Source organism: Oryza glaberrima, chromosome 1, assembly GCF_000147395.1.
Source record: "Oryza glaberrima chromosome 1, OglaRS2, whole genome shotgun sequence".
Classification (NCBI taxonomy): Eukaryota; Viridiplantae; Streptophyta; class Magnoliopsida; order Poales; family Poaceae; genus Oryza; species Oryza glaberrima.
The window spans coordinates 36,264,123-36,283,913 of NC_068326.1; the positions used below are offsets into that span (position 1 = coordinate 36,264,123).

Below are 19,791 nucleotides of genomic sequence, written 5' to 3' on the forward strand. Positions count from 1 at the left end.
ACCTTCTCGTCCTGGTGGAGGGCGATCCAGACGTGGACCCTGTCCATGGACTGCCAGAAGAGGAACGCGCCGAAGGTCATGGCGAAGTAGGTCGCCACCTTCACCATCTTCCTTCTTCTCCTCCGATCTCCCACCCTTTCGCTCCGCGGCGGATTTGGGATTTGGCAACGGCGGCGTCTTCGGGACAAGGGGAAGGGGGAGAAAGAGATACACAGACTTCACCAATAGGAGACGGCCGTACAAACTCTCTTGGGCTGAGCGGGCCGAGAACAACTTCGCTGGATTTTTAAATGGGCCTCGTTAACTGGTGGGACCAACCGATCAAGCTAGTTCTGCGTGTGAGAGGAGAAGAAAATATCGAAAATATATGTAAACGATCGGTATATGATTAATTAAATATTAATTATTTTAAACTTGAAAAATATTTTAATATGATTTTTAGGATAATTTTTTATAAAACACACCGTTTAGCATTTTGGGAAAAATATGCATGAGAAACGAGGGATTTTTCTCTCTGTCCCTCTCTCTCAAAACAATCTTATACATGTTGTGAGGATGTCCGAAGACCCGAAAACTGTGCCATTATCAAATTGAAATTTAAAAATAGAGAAGAAACACAAATCACACCTGTTAGCTTTTCCGTATTAAATGGATATTATCTTCGTCCAAAAAGACATCATTTATCTCTAACTTATGCACCTGTTGACGAGTACGTACTGTACTAAGCAACGATCAGAGTGCAAGCACAGAAGCACTAAGTCCCTGACCATAAGACATGTTTCATTCACAGTTCTTAGTATTTCCCTATGAATAACATGTTCATTTACAGCTCATACTAACCCTTCAGATAAGACATGCTCTTAGTACTTCCTTATGAATATGATGTAATAGTTCATTTACAGCTTCCAAGAAGCTTACAGATACATACGACAACAGCACAAACTATTAGTACGACGGCTTGCAGACAAGCAATCGTGCAACCATCCGAAATATCAAAAACCGAGTTACATTGTTATACATCTCTCAGTTACATCATGCATCGCCGCGCAGAGTTGCTAAAAAGATCGCTTCCTTTTCATCTCTGTTCCTTGCACATGCAAGCCATCAGAGCAACAGTTATATATGTTCAAGGAGGTATACAGTCGAGCCCTATGTTGTCTTCTTGTTTATAGAGCTTTGTCTGACCAGGCTAGCAATCGTCAACTTGTGTGATTCATCGTGGCACCCTCATTATTGCAGCAGTCCACTTCTCTTCCCCCAACCCATGGCTACTATGTACATAACCGTGCAGCCAGCAATGGTTCCCAAAGTGGTTTCCCAAAATTTCATGTTTGATGCTCGTTTCTCCTCCTCATTTGTAGGATCAGCATAAAGCGATATACCGATATTCATCCCAAAAAGACCAACGACGGCCACTCCAGCAGTAATGACAACAGTTGCAGTGGAGAGCATGACCCCCATCTGTAGAAGTTGATTTTGCTTGTCATCCAACATGATGTTGATATAATCTTCTGTATCATCAACATACTCTCTCAGCTGCAAGCATAGAGAAGAAACGTCAAATCTCAACTGCACATAAAACAACATGAATTTGGTTTATAAACCCTCAACTGCACAACTCCCTGGACCAGTTTCCCACAGTTGCATGCGATGCTCATATAGGAGAATCAAAATAAATCATTGTAAAGAACCTCCCATGAAATCAGGAAAAAAACAGAGCAAATGCCAATGGATCCATGAAACGCAATGCACAACCTTCCTAGCAGCCCAACATAACATGCATAAAACATTATAAAATTGTAGATTCGTTGGTAATATACTTGCTGACAACAAATAATAGGTTGTAAGAACACTTTGGAGCAATACAAGGAACAGGGAAAGGCAAAGTCATTACATGAGATAGCTTATTAAGTGTGCCATCAATTTGAACAAAGTAGGCCTCCAAAAGCATCTCCAGTTCTTCAATGTGTGGCTTATAGCCAATAAAGGTACCATTGCTTACATCTGCCTCACTTCTATAATCTTCATCCCTACACAGATATAAAATTATACATACACAGAGACAACAATGGCTGATTATGGGTGGAAGAGACACAAATACATCCTGTTTTATTCTTTCAAGGAAAATGTAGACATGTTGTGCTCTCATGACTTACCTATCCACCTCCAGTTGAGATGGGTCATCAACCTCAACTCTAGATGAAGTCTCACTTATTTCTTGTCGAGTAAGCTTTTCTGTCAAATACATTTCAGCCATGTCCATTTCATCATCCAACAAATGCTCAAGTTCATCCCTCACCTATAAGAAATAAATATTTTAACAAGGGTGGAATGCATTCAGAGAATGTTGAAGGAAATAATATTCAGAAGAAAGGCAAGCAAGCTTGAGAGGAAACTATGGAGGACAACAAAAGACCGATACTTGTGTGTGCATGCACATGCATGCGATTGTTGTGGGCTGCGGTTGTTGTATTTAGCCTTTGGGTGTAAGTGGTGTGGGGGAAGTACTTCACACAACTATATGAAGGTTAAACAAGTAGTGTTGCAGCCAGCAGAAGGAAAAAAAATAATCATGTTTAATAACACCTGACCAATTAGGAAGTTCACACATTTAGCAGTTGCACTTGATCAAAAAATATGTTTGATGGCATAAACATCAGATACACACTCAGTGTTTATCTCCAAACCATGAGAGCAACATAAATAAGATTTAACATAGGTAAGAACGAAAGAACCTACAGGTAGGTGACATGAAGTGTGATTGAAAAGGTACAATTTCCTACCTTCTGCACACGACCAGAGATTGCAACCAGGCGGCTCTTAATTTGCCTAACTCGCTCAAGATTTAGTGTGCTTATCTTTGAAGTCAGCTCATCAAGTGCTGGATACGCCTCTTGCTCCAGAGTCGACGTCTGAAGGAGGAAAAAGGTCAGACACTATAAACATCAAGTAGGCTATGTTTTACAGGTTGTCTGGTTTCATAAGATGCATGAGTTTCTCCATAACTAAGGTTCAGAACACCTCTTTCACAGCGAATTTGAAGAACCATGCTTCATCAAATTTCTATATGTCTCTCCTAAGGGCTTGGCCTCAAGTTAATAACCACTTAACCAGCACATGTGAAGATAAATTATCTAATCTTCTATGTAAAAACAATGACCACTTAGTTACCAAACAACCGAAAAATGTATCAAAGCTTTTTATTAATTCAGTTCCATATATGCATTCTAAAACTTCACCAAACTTTACATACAGGTGATTGCATAAGGGAAAGCACTTACTTCCTCTTCTAGGCTTCTACAGGCTGACTCAAGGCACACTTCAAGTGCTCGGAATTCGAAGGGTAAAACCTTGGTATTTCCATCTTTTGCAGCAGTCAATGTGGGCATACTGTTGCTGTGAGTCATTCCGCCTACCACATTGGAATTCTTGTTAGTCATCTCCAATTCATTTGGTGTGGTTGAAGTCAGAGCAGGAAATGGTGAAGTAACTGCAGATGATTCGCCTTCCATATCAGTAAATTCTGCAGCCTGATAAAGAAGAAAAGACATTTAGTGATATAACCCCTAACACGGTCAGCACATAGAAGTAAACCATCATCTATTGTTCTGCCTATGCATTATCCTGGACCATTTCTCCATATCTATCTGCACCTGCTAATAAACTTTGTCTTGGTTACGATTACCTCACAATGGCTACTATCAGTGTTTGAGGAAAGAGGGGGGGGGGGGGGGGGGGGGGAGACAAACACTGGCTACTACGCAAAGTTCATTGAGGGAACACAACAGAAATTAAAAAATATATAATTCCACAAGGTATGCTGCCGATATACAGTAATTCTTATCCACTCGAACCACTGCTACCATACCATACAACTCCTAAAACATACAGTCTATAGGCAAAACTGCAAAAGGGCAAAATGATTAGAACCCGTACAAGGCAGTTCAATCCACCATAATCTCGGACCTCATACCACGATTCTTCATATAAATTAGCAACAGGGAGGGAGGGAGGAGGAGATGTTGGACCTGGTCGGAGGACGAGGCGAGGACGCGGGCCTGCAGGTCGCAGACAAAGCTCGCGAAGGCGGGGTCCTTGGAGTTCGGGAGCAGCACCTCGGCGGCGGTGATCACGGCCTTGACGCGCTCCAGGTTGACGACGATGGCGCGCTCGCGGCCCAGGATCGTGGAAGGGTACGACAGCAGCGGGTCCAGCACCCGCAGGTCGCGCGCCGGCAGCCCCGTCCGCGCCATCACCGCGTGCTTCCCGGCCTCCTCCACCCGCGCCTGCCCCGACGCCGGCACGACCAGCCACTCCCGGCTCGCCGCGGCCGCCGCCGCCGCCGCCTTCCGCCTCCCGCCCCCGCCGCCGCCGCCGCCCGCCGCCGCCGAGGGCCTCATCCTCTCTATACCCTAGGGTTAGGGTTTCGATCGACGGAAACCGTGGAAAGGGGGGATGAGTTCGCGGGAGCCGGATGTCGGGAGATGCGGCATTCGGCGGTGGTTGGCTCAGGAGAGACGGATTCGTGGGGAGTAATACGCGATTTAGACAAGGGTGTTTTTGGAAAATTACAGGATCGCTGGAAATTGTGGAGATCAGAGTAAGAGTAAGGGTGTTTTTGCAAAGTTTTTTTGACATGAGAGTTGAAAGCCATCATTAGCCGTTGTATTAATGCGGGCCTGCTGCATATGAGGCGGGAAGAGAAGTGACGCTACCATGGGGTTGGCATCGTCCTTCGGGGTGATACGGCAAACTTTGCATCTGCTTCATGTAGAGCATCCATACGTGACCAACGGCTGGATTCTTAGTTTAAGTCTGTAGAAATTAAAAGGAGAACACGGAGATAACAATAGCATGTTTGTTATTGGTGCTGATTTTCTGAATTCATTTGTTACCGAAATAGGTGCAGGACGATGTTAGGTACTTGTAAGATATGGGGGGGGATGGAATCTAGCTGTTGGTCACGTATGGATGCTCCAAATGAAGCAACGGCAAAGTTTGCCGTATCACCCTGAAGGCAGACGATGCCAACCCGCCACAATGCGTCCCAAACAGCTAGGCCTTCACTTCAGCGACGTGGGCGAAAACCAATCGACGCACCGGGCCATCACGCTGGCAGGAATTTTTTTTTGCAAACGCGTAGAAGATTGCAAATTAATATTAATATATTAGATGATGCCCCACGCTTTGCTGCGGTATATATATCAGATAATGGAGAAATGATGAAATGATTTGGATTGAAATATTATAAAAATAATTTGAGAATAATGATTTAGCATGTGAATGTTTTGTTTTAGAATGAAATAAATTGTAGATATAATTAATATGTGCTTGCACGTTGAGTTTGTGTGCATAATGGGTTTATATGGCATGCTTGCATGTTGAGTTTGTGTGCTAATAAATACTATGTTTGCATATTGAGCTTTAGGTGTTTAGTGGACAATAACTTTATAGAAAGAAGATATTAGAAAGAGAGTTCAATTATACACCACAATCAACCATAGAGGGTCATTGTCGGGGAATAAGGAAAGAGAAAAAAAAACTGAGTTAAAACTGGACGCTACTTCTATACAAGAGAGAGGGGAGGCGGAGCCCCACTACACTCCCAACAAGTCCCCAAAAGACGCGGCGCCAGCAGCTGAGCATAGGCATTTTTTTAGAATGGACTCGAGAACCACCGAAACTGGCGAGAGAGAGAGTAATCTAACATAGAGTTCCGATCCTTCTACAGCTACTAGGAGACGAGGAGGACTAAGGAATCAAAACCCTTGTGACAATATTCAGGCAAGCAGACCCTAGAGGTCGGCCTCCAGATCTGAAGAGAGGAGCCGCAGGCCCTAAGGTCTTGTTTAAAGAGTTTAAGATTATAAAAAAGCTGATTAGTAGCTACGGAATCTGGTTCGTAGTTTATTTTAAATTTTTGTAACTACACTTTTTAAAATTTCGATAAAAGAATTTTGAGTGCTTGAGAGTGATTTTGATTTTGAGAGAAGCTGTAAATGACAAAAGCTCTTCACCTTTGAAAGCCTAAGAAATTTTCTGCTAAGTTGTTGGAGAAGGTATGCCAACTGTGTACGTGAAATAGAGTTTCCTTTGTTTTTTTTTTTAAAAAAAGATAGTGTTCCTTCACCAGAAATATCACAAAATATATTAGAAGACTTCCAGGATTCAAGACATGTTTCTGTTTTCAGCTTGATAAAATAGCACGAGGTATTGATGACATGCTGGATGTATTGCATCCAAGTGCAGGTAGCATATGGGGCATTCGAATGAAATATATACTGATCTATGTTGGCCGTCAAGATTTTATTTACGTTATATATTTTTATAGCGTCCAAACCAATGAGTACAGTTAATTTCTAGCACACAGTGATGTTTTCAAGTGTGGTATTCCAGTTTGTTGAATTGTTGCATATTTGGAGATCTATGACCACTGATGAGAAGCTTGAACTCAGTGTTAGTGAGCGCTTCCGCAAGTTTCCAGATAAGGTTTTCGAACTCGTGGTGGAGATAATTGGGACAAGAAAACTAGCAAATGAGTGTTCAGCACAAGAAACCTTATGTGGCTTCATCAATCTTCAACTGTAAGAGGTGCTACTATTTGATAGAAGGTCAAGAATACATGAATCAGGTTCAACGCATCATTGGCTCATTGCATTGTTGAAATTTCACGAAACCGGCGATCATTGACGAACGTTTGTGTCAAATTGCATGCATCAATCAAATCGCCGCATCCATTCTGGCAGCTTAAAGGAAGCTTTAAAGTTATCGTCGTCCTGTTCTTCTTGACTTTGCTTTTCCAAAAGGAAACATGATATGATTTGCACCAAGATAATGGATGGATTGGAATGAGAGGGTGAGATATCGGAAGATACGGTGTGGCTTTAAAGCATATTCTACTGCACAAACAGGGATCTTCCCCGGCTATGGTATCAATGTTTCGTTCATAAAAAAAAGTTATTATGTTATCGATTTTCCTTTGCCGTCCCTTGCGCATTAGGAAGATTTGACATGGATAACGAAATAGTTCCGTTGTGTTACAGGGATACAGCCAGAACATGCTATATTTGCCTATCTAACTCAATTTCCCTGCAAAATTTATCACAAAACCATATATTTAGTGCTAAATTGATCACAAAACCACACATTCAGTGCTAAATTTATCACAAAGATTTCGGAGCTTGAATTTCAGCGTATAAACCATTTTAAAACTTACATGCTGAGTTCATTTTTTTTGGTGGTGGTGGGGTGGGGGGAGGGTTGGTTCATTGTACTTTAATTTTAGCAATTGTTTTTTTTAACTGTATGTAATATAAATATAAAAGTTGTACCTATAAATTATTATTTATTGCTTATATGGTGTTTTGCGGCTTATTTAGCTGTAAGCAAAACAATCAGGTTGATAGATTTTAGTTATATCACAAAATCACATATATATATACCATCAGTTTTATCATAAACCTACATATTTTAAATCTTAGATTTATTAAAAAAATACAGATTTTAAGCCTCCATTAGAATAACAATGTTAGGATGGAGCAGTTATAATATGTAATTTTATGATAAACGATACGCTGTATATGTAACTTTGTGATATTTATAGTAAATTTAACTATATATAGTTTTGTGATTTTTTTTTTCAAAATATCTACAGCTACTTGAAATTTACTCTTTAAGGAAAATCTCTCTAAGTGAAAAGCTAATCCCAAGACGCAACATGGTTGGGCCACGGAAGCAACACCAAGTATAGCCGTCCGATTCAGAAAAGGACAAAATAGAGAGAGACGATCGTAGCCATCAGATGAGAGAAAAAAATCTGCATAAATTCTTCACGAGGCTTTGAGGCGAAACGGGCAAATGGCATGATCATGAACAGGAAGGAAAACAAAATGAGCGGCAAAGGAAAAAAAATCCTCCATGGTCACTCTCGGAACCTGATCCGGGCGCTACTCTTCAAGAGCAAGATGACTTCAATGATAGGCCGGTGAAGTGCGGCGGAGGCGGCTTGATCTTCCTCATCATGCCACTGAGTCTGCCTCCGCCACCTCCTCCACCATTGCATCCACTACGGTTCCCACCTCCCGATAGCTAGATAGATAGGCGGAGCGTGAGAGATAGGCGGAAATGGAAGGAAAAGCAGAGGAAGAAGATCCTCACAGGCTTTGCTCTGCCTCACGCGGATATATCCTGATATCGACGCCAGCAAATCTCGAGCTACAGCCAATGTGCTTTTAGGAGAAAGAAAAAAAAAGATACAACAATGAAAGAAAGAAAATCCAGAGAGAAAATGATGTGAACACACTCGCGAAGGGTGGCCCGATCTTCACGACAGTAGGTTGAAAACCAAGGATAACTTGTTGTAGAAACAGTGGGTAACTAGCTTTATAACTGCTAAGGTTGGATGCGACCAAGCGACGGGGAGAGAGATACCGAAACCGTGAGAACTTTGACTCGATCTCCGAACAACCGCAGAACCACAATTCGGAACTAATCCACACAATACGGTGCAGCCAAACTAGAAGCCGTGGTGCACGAACTAGGGGACCTCAGAGAGATCTTCCTCACAAGTCCAAAAAGAACTCGCAAGAACAAAGGGGTGTAAGACACTCAAGCAGCTTGGCTGAAAAAAACATTCAGGTTATCAAATCATCAAAAGTTGTTTTCTGAAAGCACATAAGGAATATTTATACTAGGAACAACCCTCCTAGATAGGTATGAAAAGTCTTGAAAGAAGGACATAGACTAGCCCAAAGGCCTCAACAAGTGAATTTCCGAGAAGACTCGCACGTCTGTTTGGCTTATGAGTAGCCTTCAGTAAAAAAAGGTCGTTACTCCTTATTGGAAAGTCCAAATGACATGGGGTCGGTTGCGTTGGAAAGCTAACTTAATAAGCTTTCACACCATGTGCATAATGCACTACGAAATATTATAGATTGATACAGTTTTGCATGGAAAGTTAAATGTCATGGCAGACTATTGGCCTTCGGAGCAGTGTCCACTAATCTGGCCATAACTCTTTAGTGGGAAATCCAATGGACGAGCGGTTTGTTGGGTGTGAAACTAGACTCAATAAGCTTTCCAAAAAAATGCTCATTCACCTTCATAGCTTTTGAGAATCAAAAGTTATGATGATTTCTTAAACTGGTCTGTTTTGAAGTTGAACTGGTCCGTTTTTCACTGTAGCGGTTTGATCTTCATGGTCCGATTCAGCTTCCTCTTGTTGCATAATCCTAAGCGCAACCAAAGTAGAACATTTAGGTAGTATAACATTCTCATCTATAGATGCATCAAATGTAGCAAGGAGTGAGTTCACCTGTTGTTGTAGTTTCTGCGCACGACTTCGCGTAATCGGTCCTTCCATTACTTGATCATGTGTAGCAGTAGTTGAACTTGGTATAGTTATGATTGGGATGTCCTCGTCAGAAAACTGGCGACTAGCAAGAGACAGCGACGCAGGTGCCGCCGGAGTCAGATGATGCACCTAGCTAGCTAGCTGCTGCTGGAGAATGGAGATGATCGAAGGAAATGAATTGAGAGGATGAATAAAAGAGAGGATGAGAGATGGAACAGCTCACCGCTCTAGCTAGCTGCGCCTGCGACCGCCTCGTGGCTTCTTACTCATGCCTCTTTCTCAATATCACGCCTATAAAATAAAATTATTTATGAAAGCACCCCTAGGTAAGTATTCATAATTTTTGTTCCAAAAAACCTTGACATTTTGAAATTTCAAGACATCATATTCATAGCTCAACTGACAGTATGCATAACATGCGGAAGGACACACCTCCTCTACAGTACTTCCAATGTAATAGCAGTGGCTGATACGGGAGTCTGATTCCATATATTAGTGTCTGCGGACAATCTCATTGATACAGTAGGAGTATACAGCTATATACAGGTTTTAGTTCTATTCATTTCATATAATTATGAGCTAAATATACGTGCTTTACTGAACATAGAATAAAATTTACTATAATATTACATAAAATTCAAATTCATCTTAATTTAATTTTATATGTCACTGTTTATTTGGATTTGATTGAATTTTAATATTTAAAATGGGTAATTTATAAATTTTACTATGAGAGTAAGTGGAGTAAGTGGAATTTTACTATAAAAATGGGTAACGAGCGTCACTATTTTCTCTAAAGAACATATTCACCACTCCTAACAGGATAGTTAAAATCACCTAAAATGAAATGATGATAATCCACATAACCTAAAAAATTCTAGCGATTGGATCAACATAAAGAAAAAAAAAAGGCATGACAAAGCATGCTCACGTGTGTAGCAAATGCGTGAAAATTATTTCTATATATATTTTATATTTTTTTACATGTTCTCAAATAATATAATATTATTAATAGATTTTCTTACACCATTTATAGTAGGATGGCAATAGTCGCGTGAATGCGCGAGTACAAAGACTAGTATATTGTGAGCTACTTCAGGTCTACCTTGTTTGGTTTGAAGCAATCAGCGACTCAACCAAATCTTTATAATTTTAATGAAATTTGATTATTAATATAAACACTATTAATATTGAGTAGTAAAGACTATGATGCTTCCTCATTAAATGAGAGATTGTTAGGAGTGCATAGATGATTTAAGATCAATAGTAAAAAAATAAATAAAGATGGTTGATGGGATAGACAAAACTCTAGGAATACTTACATTTCGATACAAATTTTAAAGACTATGATGCTACTAAAAGAATCCAAAATGTGTGTTTTGTAGGTACTAATTAAGAGAATCTTTTTCCTACCAGCCGGCCGTATATATTGGGCGGCATGGGTTATACGAAAAAGCTAAAATAATCGTTCTTCTCTTGTGATCCAATGCTTTAAATTAGTAATAATATTATTTTTAATTGTTTACAACTGAAGAGGAAAAACGAGAGATCGTAAGAGGCCTGAGTTCAATTTTTTGTTTAGTACAACTGAAGAGAGAAAAAACCGTTTACTTTTTTCACATTGTACGACTTTTTAAAATTATATTATCAATCATGGACCACATAGTGCCACGAGAAAATAACTATACATTGCACGAATCTTGCTTTGCTAACCCGCTTTTCTTTGATGCGTGTTGCTATTACCTCGCGGTGAAACTATACAGTACGTTTTTTCTCCTATCTAATACTCCAACGGGTTTCAAAAAAGAAACTATATACGGACGCCCTTAATAATGGCAAAGTTGACACACTGTTGCGACAGCAAACCTACTTGCCTGCTACTACCCTGCTACTTCGTATACTGTACTGTATACGTATATCACCAGACTGTAGTCTGTTTATTAATCCGCACAAAAGGAAAAGGAAAACTCAGTCGGCCACACACCACGTAGCGTCACATCATCCTCATGTAACAGCCTAGCTACCTCACACGACAGTATTGGTTTTCCGGCCGTTTTCGATCGCCTGACGCCCAGGAAAAAGCCGCTATTCCTGTGAGGCCCTGACGCCGACCGAAACTCCGGTACAGCATATGAGAACAACCACCCTTCATCCATCCGGTTAAGGCAATCATGCAAGAAGCAAACAAAAAATCCGTTTATGCCTCTGTTTAAATTGGTGAATGTACTGTGATAGCCAGCTATTAAACTAACTCATGCCGTAATTAATATGGGACAAATTAAGTATTTCATAGAAATTCTTATATATTTTAGTTTGGAATAAATTTAAGTGATAGAAGTCCTTATATTTGTTCACAACAGCAGACGACGTCACAACAGCAGCTAATGCTTCTTTCTTTTAGAGAGAGAGCGGCACAGCGGCTACTGCTAGTGCGAGCCACGGGTGCATATGCGACCGAGCTACAATGCCGTCGAATTCAGCTCATGTTTCCTTCCACCTTTTTAATTCCTTTAATTTGCATGTCTCTCCATCACTACCAAATTCGGCTGATCATTCATGCTTTCCATTGATCCCCTTCTATATATATATGTATGAAGTGTGCGTGTGTGAGAGAGTGTGTATGTATCAGTTTGATTGCATATGAAATGGCTGCTTCATCGCTCGACGCCGAGGCAGCAGCTGCAGGCCAACAAGACAAGGCCGGCAGCGGCAGCTACACCACTGCAGCCACTGCTCATCAAATAGACACAGGTGCAAGCATATCCATGGTGATCGATGAACAAACCAGCAATTCTTGATCTTATCCGTTCGATTTATAGCAACAAGAAGCATCAGGATCCACGCATTCTTGACACATATATTGAATTGTTAATTATTGATCGGTTTTAGTTTAATCGTTGGACATGTACACATGTGCATGCAGATTCATGGCAGCAGGTAGGGGTGCTGCTGGTGGTGGGGTTCAACTGCGCCTACGTGCTGAGCTTCTCCAACCTGATGATGGCGCCGCTGGGTTGGGGGTGGGGCATCGCCTGCCTGCTGTTCATCGGCGCCGCCTCCTGGTACGCCAATTGGCTCCTCGCCGGCCTCCATGTCATCGACGGCCAGAGGTTCATCCGCTACAGGGACCTCATGGGCTTCGTCTTCGGTGCGTTTCATGTCAGAGAAATTGGGTTGATTAATTAGTGAGATGAACAGATGATTAAGTTAGCTGGAGGCTGAAAATGCAGCTGACGAACCTTGTTAATTTACACGGTTTTGTTTGTTTTGTGAAGGGAGGAAAATGTACTACATCACTTGGTTCCTGCAGTTCATCACCCTGATACTCGGAAACATGGGCTTCATTCTGCTAGGCGGAAGAGCACTCAAGGTACAAAATTTGCTGTTAATTGTATCGAATATCCGATTAGCTGTCTATCTATGACCAATTGTAAGCTCGCAGTTTAGTTAGCCGATTTAGTTATTCATCTTTTTTCACTGCAACCTGCAGGCGATACATGCGGAGTTCAGCAGCAGCCACTCACCGGCGAGGCTCCAGTGGTTCATCGCTGCAACCGGATTCGTCTACTTCGCCTTCGCCTACTTCGTGCCGACCATTTCCGCCATGAGGAACTGGCTGGCCACGTCCGCCGCACTGACCGTCGCCTACGACGTCGCCCTCATTGTCATCCTAATCAAAGACGGTAATCACTAATCACTACAGTATAGTACTACATGTCTCAAGTATTCTCTGTTGCGGTGCTCTATAATAGGAGAAAACAATCTAAACAGTTAATCTTATTTGATCGAATGGTTCATATTTACATTATCACCTTATTAGTTAGTAATAGAAACATGAAGAGATATTATTATCTAAGAAAAATATGTGCGGAGAGATATAATTGTTATTAGCAGTGACTAAACTACAGTAACATAAATTAATTATAGTTACTACTATTATTAATCATGGTATTAGTAAATTACTAATTTACCCCTAATAATACTCTCAGCAGAGAACATCGGAGTATTAATCTTTGATTTGATCATACATGTTCATGCAGCATCTGATCGATCGAACAGGATTTATATGTTTTTTTTGGTTTCGCATTTAGGGAAATCGAACAAGCAGAAGGACTACAATGTCCACGGGACGCAGGCAGAGAAGGTGTTCGGCGCGTTCGGCGCCATCGCGGCCATCCTCGTGTGCAACACCTCCGGGCTGCTGCCGGAGATACAGTCGACGCTGCGGAAGCCGGTGGTGTCCAACATGCGGCGGGCGCTGCTGCTGCAGTACACGGCCGGGGCGGCGGTGTACTACGGGATCAGCGTGGCCGGCTACTGGGCGTACGGCGCCGCCGTGTCGGAGTACCTCCCCGACCAGCTCAGCGGGCCCAGCTGGGCCACCGTCCTCATCAACGCCACCGCCTTCCTCCAGAGCATCGTCTCGCAGCACGTACATATATCATATACCACCTTCTTCTCCTCCTCCCCATTGATGGCGTGAGAGCTCAGCCTAGAACAAATTAATTAAGCTTTAAGCGGATTGATACATTTTAGAAACGTGGAGCAAATAATCCATATTAACAATTCGACAAATAATATGAAAAGAAGCCATAATGATGTAGAACGAAAAAGGTGTATGATTGGTTGAGTATTGTTCACTAAAAAAATTAAAAAAAGATTTATTTAATTTTTAAAGCATTTTTTAAAAAATATTTTCACAAAAAATATTGTTTAACGGTTTGAAAAATATGCTAATAACAAAATTGTAGAGTAACTAAGTTGAATTTTAGCTCTTTAGGGTAGGGCGTTTAATTTGCCGTGGATTAATGCGTGCGTGCGTGCGGGTGGCGCAGCTGTTCACGGTGCCGATACACGAGGCGCTGGACACGCAGATGCAGAGGCTGGACGAAGGGATGTTCTCGCGGTACAACCTCGGGAGGCGGCTGCTGGCGAGGGGGCTCGTGTTCGGAGCCAACGCCTTCGTCACCGCGCTCTTCCCCTTCATGGGCGACTTCGTCAACCTCTTCGGCTCCTTCGTCCTCTTCCCTCTCACCTTCATGTTCCCCAGCATGGTCGTCCTCAAGGTATGACGACACATTTCTGTTGAGAAATTGATAGCACTATAATTCTATCAAGATCATGATGGATGGATGGATGGATGGAATGGTGATGTGCAGATCAAAGGGAAGGATGAAGCAGGGAGATGGAACAGGATTTGGCACTGGGGCATCATCGTCGCCTCCTCCGTCCTCAGCGTCGTCACCACCGCCGCCGCCGTCCGTCTCATCGTCCACAACGCCAGCGTCTACCATTTCTTCGCGGACATGTAATCAATCGACGCCGGAGATTACCATTTGCAAGTGCAGTGTGCTGTGATCAGCCGGGTTTAGAGCTTTGCATTCTTCCATTAAGGATGAGATTGCAAGCGCAGCGCTGTGATTAGCGGGTTTACAGCTTTGCATTCTTCCGTAAGGATTATATCATCTTTGACGAACACATTGGACCTAACCAATGTTAAGCTATGCCAACCTATTACACTTGACGCCGAACACGATATTATTTTTACCGAGGACGGCATGATACCAGTGTAACATAGTTGAGGCAATTTGCAGGTATGCCGGCATCAGAACAAAAGCAGGGGACAAATTCACTAGAAAAAATGGCACCAAAAAAAGTCACTTTCAATCATATACGAAAACTGCAAATCTTTACAAAAACGCATGAATAAACAAACAAATCTTGCATGAAGACGGCACTGGAAAACGAATCCTCTAAAACTTATGTCGGCCACGGTGACGAAACCAACATCGCGATATGTACAAATGTTCGACTAATCAGACAGACTCCTGTTCGATCCATCAGGATTTCTCCTTTTCTTTCTTTTCTTCAATTCGTTAGAATATTTTATCAACCCACTTCTTGCACTGGAGTTCGGATCATTCCTAGTGGGTTTCAATACTTGAGACATCCCCTGCTCCACAATCTTGGAGCAGTGGATTGCTGGCCTTGCGATCCTTGTCGATGCAAACCCAGTACTTAACGGGCTTGTCTGCAAGCCGTTCAAAGGCTTTGCATGGATTGCACTTGAAGCATCCAATACAATCCATCGCCCAATGTGACACAAGGTGGTCTTCAGTATGCCACCCATTCGCAAATGATCCAAACTGCCATTGCTAGTATAGCTTTATTCTTGTGGAGATTGGACTGCGACATATTGGGCACGATTCGAGGCTCTGCCCACAATCACAGCAGGTCTGCAAAATTATATACTTTGTTAGAAAAGGATGCTGACGCTGACGTTTCAACAAGCCCACAAAAGCAGAAAATGACACCCCCAAGAAGCAAGAAAACACTGAATCTAGCAAGAGGATGAATGTCTCACCTGGTGTCCGCAGCCAAACGCCATGTCTTTGGGGTTCACAAGGCAGATTGGGCAAACCTACAGGAGAAAAAGAATTATTTAAGACACAAAATTATGCAAATGCCTGCCTTAAGAAACAAGCAACGGATAGCATGTTGTCACCGCACGCGAAGGTATACCTGATTGTCATAAGTAGAAGAAGGTGCAGCAGGGCTCGCACTCTGTGCAGTTTCATAGTGAGGATATGACGATGATGATGTACTACTCTGTGGGTAGGTACTTGGTTTACTAAAGCTTTTTGATCCATACGAGTAAGCATCATGGCTTCCACCAGGGGGAGGGAGAGGAACCCTTTCAGGCGACTTGAAAGAGCGACGACTGATGCCACATCAATATTAATTTTAGTCAGAATACTACAGAATGAATCAATAATTCAACAGATCAAAGCATTAGAGTAATAACGTGTTAGGGGCGTACCCTAAAATTCCTAATTCAACAGTTGCTTTGTATTGCTGAGGTATCTCCATCAAGGCTGAAAGTGCAAATGCTGCCTCTTTCCTTGATTGGGGCATGTTTTTGTTCATGATCTCCGAAAAATTCACAAACTACACAGATAATAGATCCTCAGTAAGGAGTAACAAAAATTTCATCTACCATATACAAACATGCCTACATAGGTTCATTAGGGTTCTCAGTGACTTACTTGAAAATTGTCAAAAGCACGAGAAGGAATGTTGTCGTCAAACTCTTTCATCATGTCCCAAGGGCCATCACCAACTCCTACTAGCACAATAGACAACGGCAATTCACTGCAGATGAAAACCAGAAAGCAAAACATCAGCAACATCCATGACAGAGGCAACGCAAACTATGTGAACATATAAAGTAATCGCCACAAAAACAGGAGTCAAAATGCATAGGAGTTACAGGCGGTATGAGCATATCAAAACAATGTAAAAAAGGAACTTATGAAGTACGAACCTAGCTCTCACAATAGCATCAACAGTCTTTTGCTCTTGTGAACTCAGCTGCCCAGATGCAGTGTCTACACTCCTTGTAACCTGTGATAATATGACAGTTAATAAGGTATAAAGAAAATGAATGTCTAGTCGTTAGGTTGGTCCAACATGTAGAACAAGCTTCAAACTAAGAATAACCTCAAATAAAAAATTGCTCGACTAAGGATCATGTAGGACAGAGTATCAAATGACATTACAACATGCTTCAGATGGAACACAAGTGGACATAGAACATGCCATTTCTAATCCTCAAATTCAACAGTCCACCGATCCCAGCACGTGAAACTCCATATATGAAAAACATGTTTTGTCATTCAAAGCTTTAAAATAGTGAACTGAAAACAACGATTCATATGGGGAAAACAAAATTTCAGCATGAATGTTTTATTTAACAACAAAAATATTTCCCTTTGTGTGTTTTACACAGTACCTGCCCATCAGCAATTATCAACAGAACATGGTACTGCCCGCCACTTTGTTCCACGATGGTCATTGCCATCTCAATGATTGGTGCAAAGGATGTTGGTCCTGTTCAAAAAACAACATTCCAAGTATGAATTAACAGTATAGAACCAGCATAAGAGGCATCACTGGGCAACATCAGCTTACCAGCTAAGCGCAAGTGTGGAACAAGTTCCCTGTACCGGCTTAGAGCTTCTGAGAATCCATTGCAAGGTCTCAAATCAGGATAAAAACAGAAGACGTCTTGGTCATGTGTTGTTGCTGAAAAAACACACCCAGTTGAATTATGATTGGACAAATTATAATATAGTGCGAGAAATGGTCAGCTAATGAATAGAATCGCTACCATCTCCAAATCCAAAACAGGGAATCAAGTTATCTTCATCAAATTTCGACAGTGTCTGTCCAATGATCGAGATTGCTTGTTCATACGGATTAGGTGCATTGCTAATGTGATGTAAACTGCGTCCATGGAAGGAAAATTTTCCTGTAAATGAAAACAAACCATAAGCATCAAGGGGCAATGCAACACAAAAGACTGATAAGAAAATAAACCAGACAACGATTTGTTAGTACTAACCTAACCATTCATTGCTCTTTGTGAAATCAATGCCAACAATAAGATTCGAAGACTCAAGTCCTGCTTGAGCTAGTGCATCAGTAACCTGCAATTAATATTAATCCTGAGCAAACCAATTCATGGGAATAATAGCAACACAATAGAAACTGGATTGTTTGCTTATGTGCCTGATTCTTATACTAATGGTTATGAGGCCAGAATACAGAAATGTTAGAAAAGTTTAAATACAACATATGAAACAACTTTTACCGATAAACAACTAATTGTGAACAATAGCGTAATGTGCTACGCAAAAAATAAAAAAAAAACATTCAGAAAACTTAGACATGGAGTTAGTAATGTAAGCAGAAAATTGGAAGTGTGAAACATTAAACTGGTAGACCAGTTTATCCCACCAATAAAAATAAACATCCTCCAATTGCCGCATTTTGGACATTGAGGCAAGGAGCATTCAGGAAGTACAGAGGCCAGACTCAATTGATTAATGCTAATTTGCGTACTCATAAGATCTTTGAGAATTGAGAAGACCAAGCAAAAGAGACCAACTACAACCAATAATGATGGTTGGCCGAAAGCTGGAGCCGCCAATAATGCCCAACCTCACAACAAACATTTTTTTTTAATTCTTCATCAACAGAGATTGGCAGTTGACCAGCAGGCTTAACGAGTCGTCTCCTGATTTTTGCACAAACATCAATTCGATCCACCACTACAGATCATCCTAATCTGAAGTTTCAAGTGGCTACAGCTACAGATTGACCAACTATGAAGTGCAAATCGGTAACGAGCGATTCGCTAACAATCCTAAGATGGAAAAACAAAAAACCGCGATTAAGGGAGAAAGGCCTACACGAGCGGGTTCGAATCAACCAAATCCGATGCTCCGAAAAGCAGGATCGAATATCCAAATTCCACACGAATCTACAGAACCGCAGGATATGATGCTCGGGCAGATACCTGATCCACGGAGTGGTAGTCGTCGGCGATCCGCGAGTAGCGGCGGTCGAGGCGCGGCTTGGACGCGCCCCCCGCCCGGGCCGGCGGCTGCGTCGCCGCTGGGGATGGCATCGGCGGCGGCGGCTGCTGGTAAGCCGGGTACGGCGCCGCGTATCCCCCTTGCGGCGCCGGCGCGCCGTAGTAGCCTCCTCCATGCGCATCCTGCCCATAGGGATACCCACCGCCGCCGCCGCCGCCACCGCCACCGCCCCACTGCTGCTGGAACGACGGCGAGTGGCCGTACCTCCCGTGGCCGCTCCCGTCCCGCGGGCTCCTCGACTGGCCCCCTCCCATCTCAACTAGATCGACCAAGGAAAAAAATCCAACCAACCAACCGATCGATCGATCAACCAAGCCCGCGACGCGGGGGGCGTATATCTCCTCGTGCGCGACGCGGAGGCGGCGGGGGAACGACGACGACGACCAAGGTGAGTACGCAACGCAACCGCTCGCGGCGCCGCCTTTGCGGTTTATTTTTCGGGAGAGGCGCGGCGAGGCTTCGGGGCTCCTTCCTTCGCGTTGCGTCGCCGCTTGGGACTTGGGAGGCGTGAGCTGGTGGTGGTTTGGCTGCTTTTGCAGTGCCACGGCCTCACGGGTGCAACTGTGCAAGGAAGGAAAGACAGTAGGTTGGATTTACTCCGGTATATATACACGCGTGTTCGATCCAATCACCACACGGTCCACACCGCATTTGGATTGGAGTTGGAGTTTTTCCTCGTCAAACTCCTCACGTGCGAGAAAACTTCACCCAGGTTTAACTTCACCGCGTTAACGTACAATAGCATTGGGAATCTGTTTCAGGGCCTGTTTGAAATTTTTTGAGTGGATTGCTAGAACATATTATTTATATTTTATTAACATGGTAAATTAGTATTTTATAAAAAATAAAATTCACAAACAACTTATAAAAAGTGGCCTATACATTGCCGCGAAGAAATTTTATGAAGAAATATTTTTTTTAAACTGTAAAGCCAATAATCTAGGACAAAAATCAAGAAAAAATTGAAAAGAACAGGGGGGCATGTTAGGAATTTTTTTT

The 19,791-nt window shown here is 42.4% G+C and overlaps 3 protein-coding genes across 3 annotated transcripts; 1 reads left to right on the forward strand and 2 right to left on the reverse strand.

The window, feature by feature from the left end:
• Positions 1 to 763: 763 nt before the first annotated feature.
• Positions 764 to 4,490, reverse strand: LOC127760150 (magnesium transporter MRS2-F). Its single transcript, XM_052284368.1, has 6 exons — positions 4,029 to 4,490; positions 3,282 to 3,530; positions 2,784 to 2,912; positions 2,157 to 2,299; positions 1,895 to 2,030; positions 764 to 1,536 (listed from the first exon to the last, which is right to left on the reverse strand). The coding sequence occupies exons 1-6, from the start codon at positions 4,398 to 4,400 to the stop codon at positions 1,231 to 1,233; spliced, it is 1,335 nt and encodes a 444-aa protein (XP_052140328.1). The 5' UTR covers positions 4,401 to 4,490; the 3' UTR covers positions 764 to 1,230.
• Positions 4,491 to 11,891: 7,401 nt separating this feature from the next.
• On the forward strand, positions 11,892 to 14,980 carry LOC127782614 (proline transporter 1-like). Its single transcript, XM_052309888.1, has 7 exons — positions 11,892 to 12,103; positions 12,276 to 12,500; positions 12,628 to 12,722; positions 12,843 to 13,035; positions 13,444 to 13,784; positions 14,188 to 14,418; positions 14,512 to 14,980. Exons 1-7 carry the CDS (start codon positions 11,944 to 11,946, stop codon positions 14,662 to 14,664), a joined length of 1,398 nt encoding a protein of 465 aa, XP_052165848.1. The 5' UTR covers positions 11,892 to 11,943; the 3' UTR covers positions 14,665 to 14,980.
• Positions 14,981 to 14,994: 14 nt separating this feature from the next.
• LOC127782604 (E3 ubiquitin-protein ligase RGLG2-like) lies at positions 14,995 to 19,350 on the reverse strand. The gene is made up of 11 exons (XM_052309877.1): positions 18,714 to 19,350; positions 17,757 to 17,841; positions 17,523 to 17,663; positions 17,324 to 17,437; positions 17,145 to 17,242; positions 16,677 to 16,756; positions 16,399 to 16,504; positions 16,173 to 16,300; positions 15,875 to 16,073; positions 15,717 to 15,773; positions 14,995 to 15,588 (listed from the first exon to the last, which is right to left on the reverse strand). The coding sequence occupies exons 1-11, from the start codon at positions 19,044 to 19,046 to the stop codon at positions 15,508 to 15,510; spliced, it is 1,422 nt and encodes a 473-aa protein (XP_052165837.1). The 5' UTR covers positions 19,047 to 19,350; the 3' UTR covers positions 14,995 to 15,507.
• Positions 19,351 to 19,791: the final 441 nt, after the last annotated feature.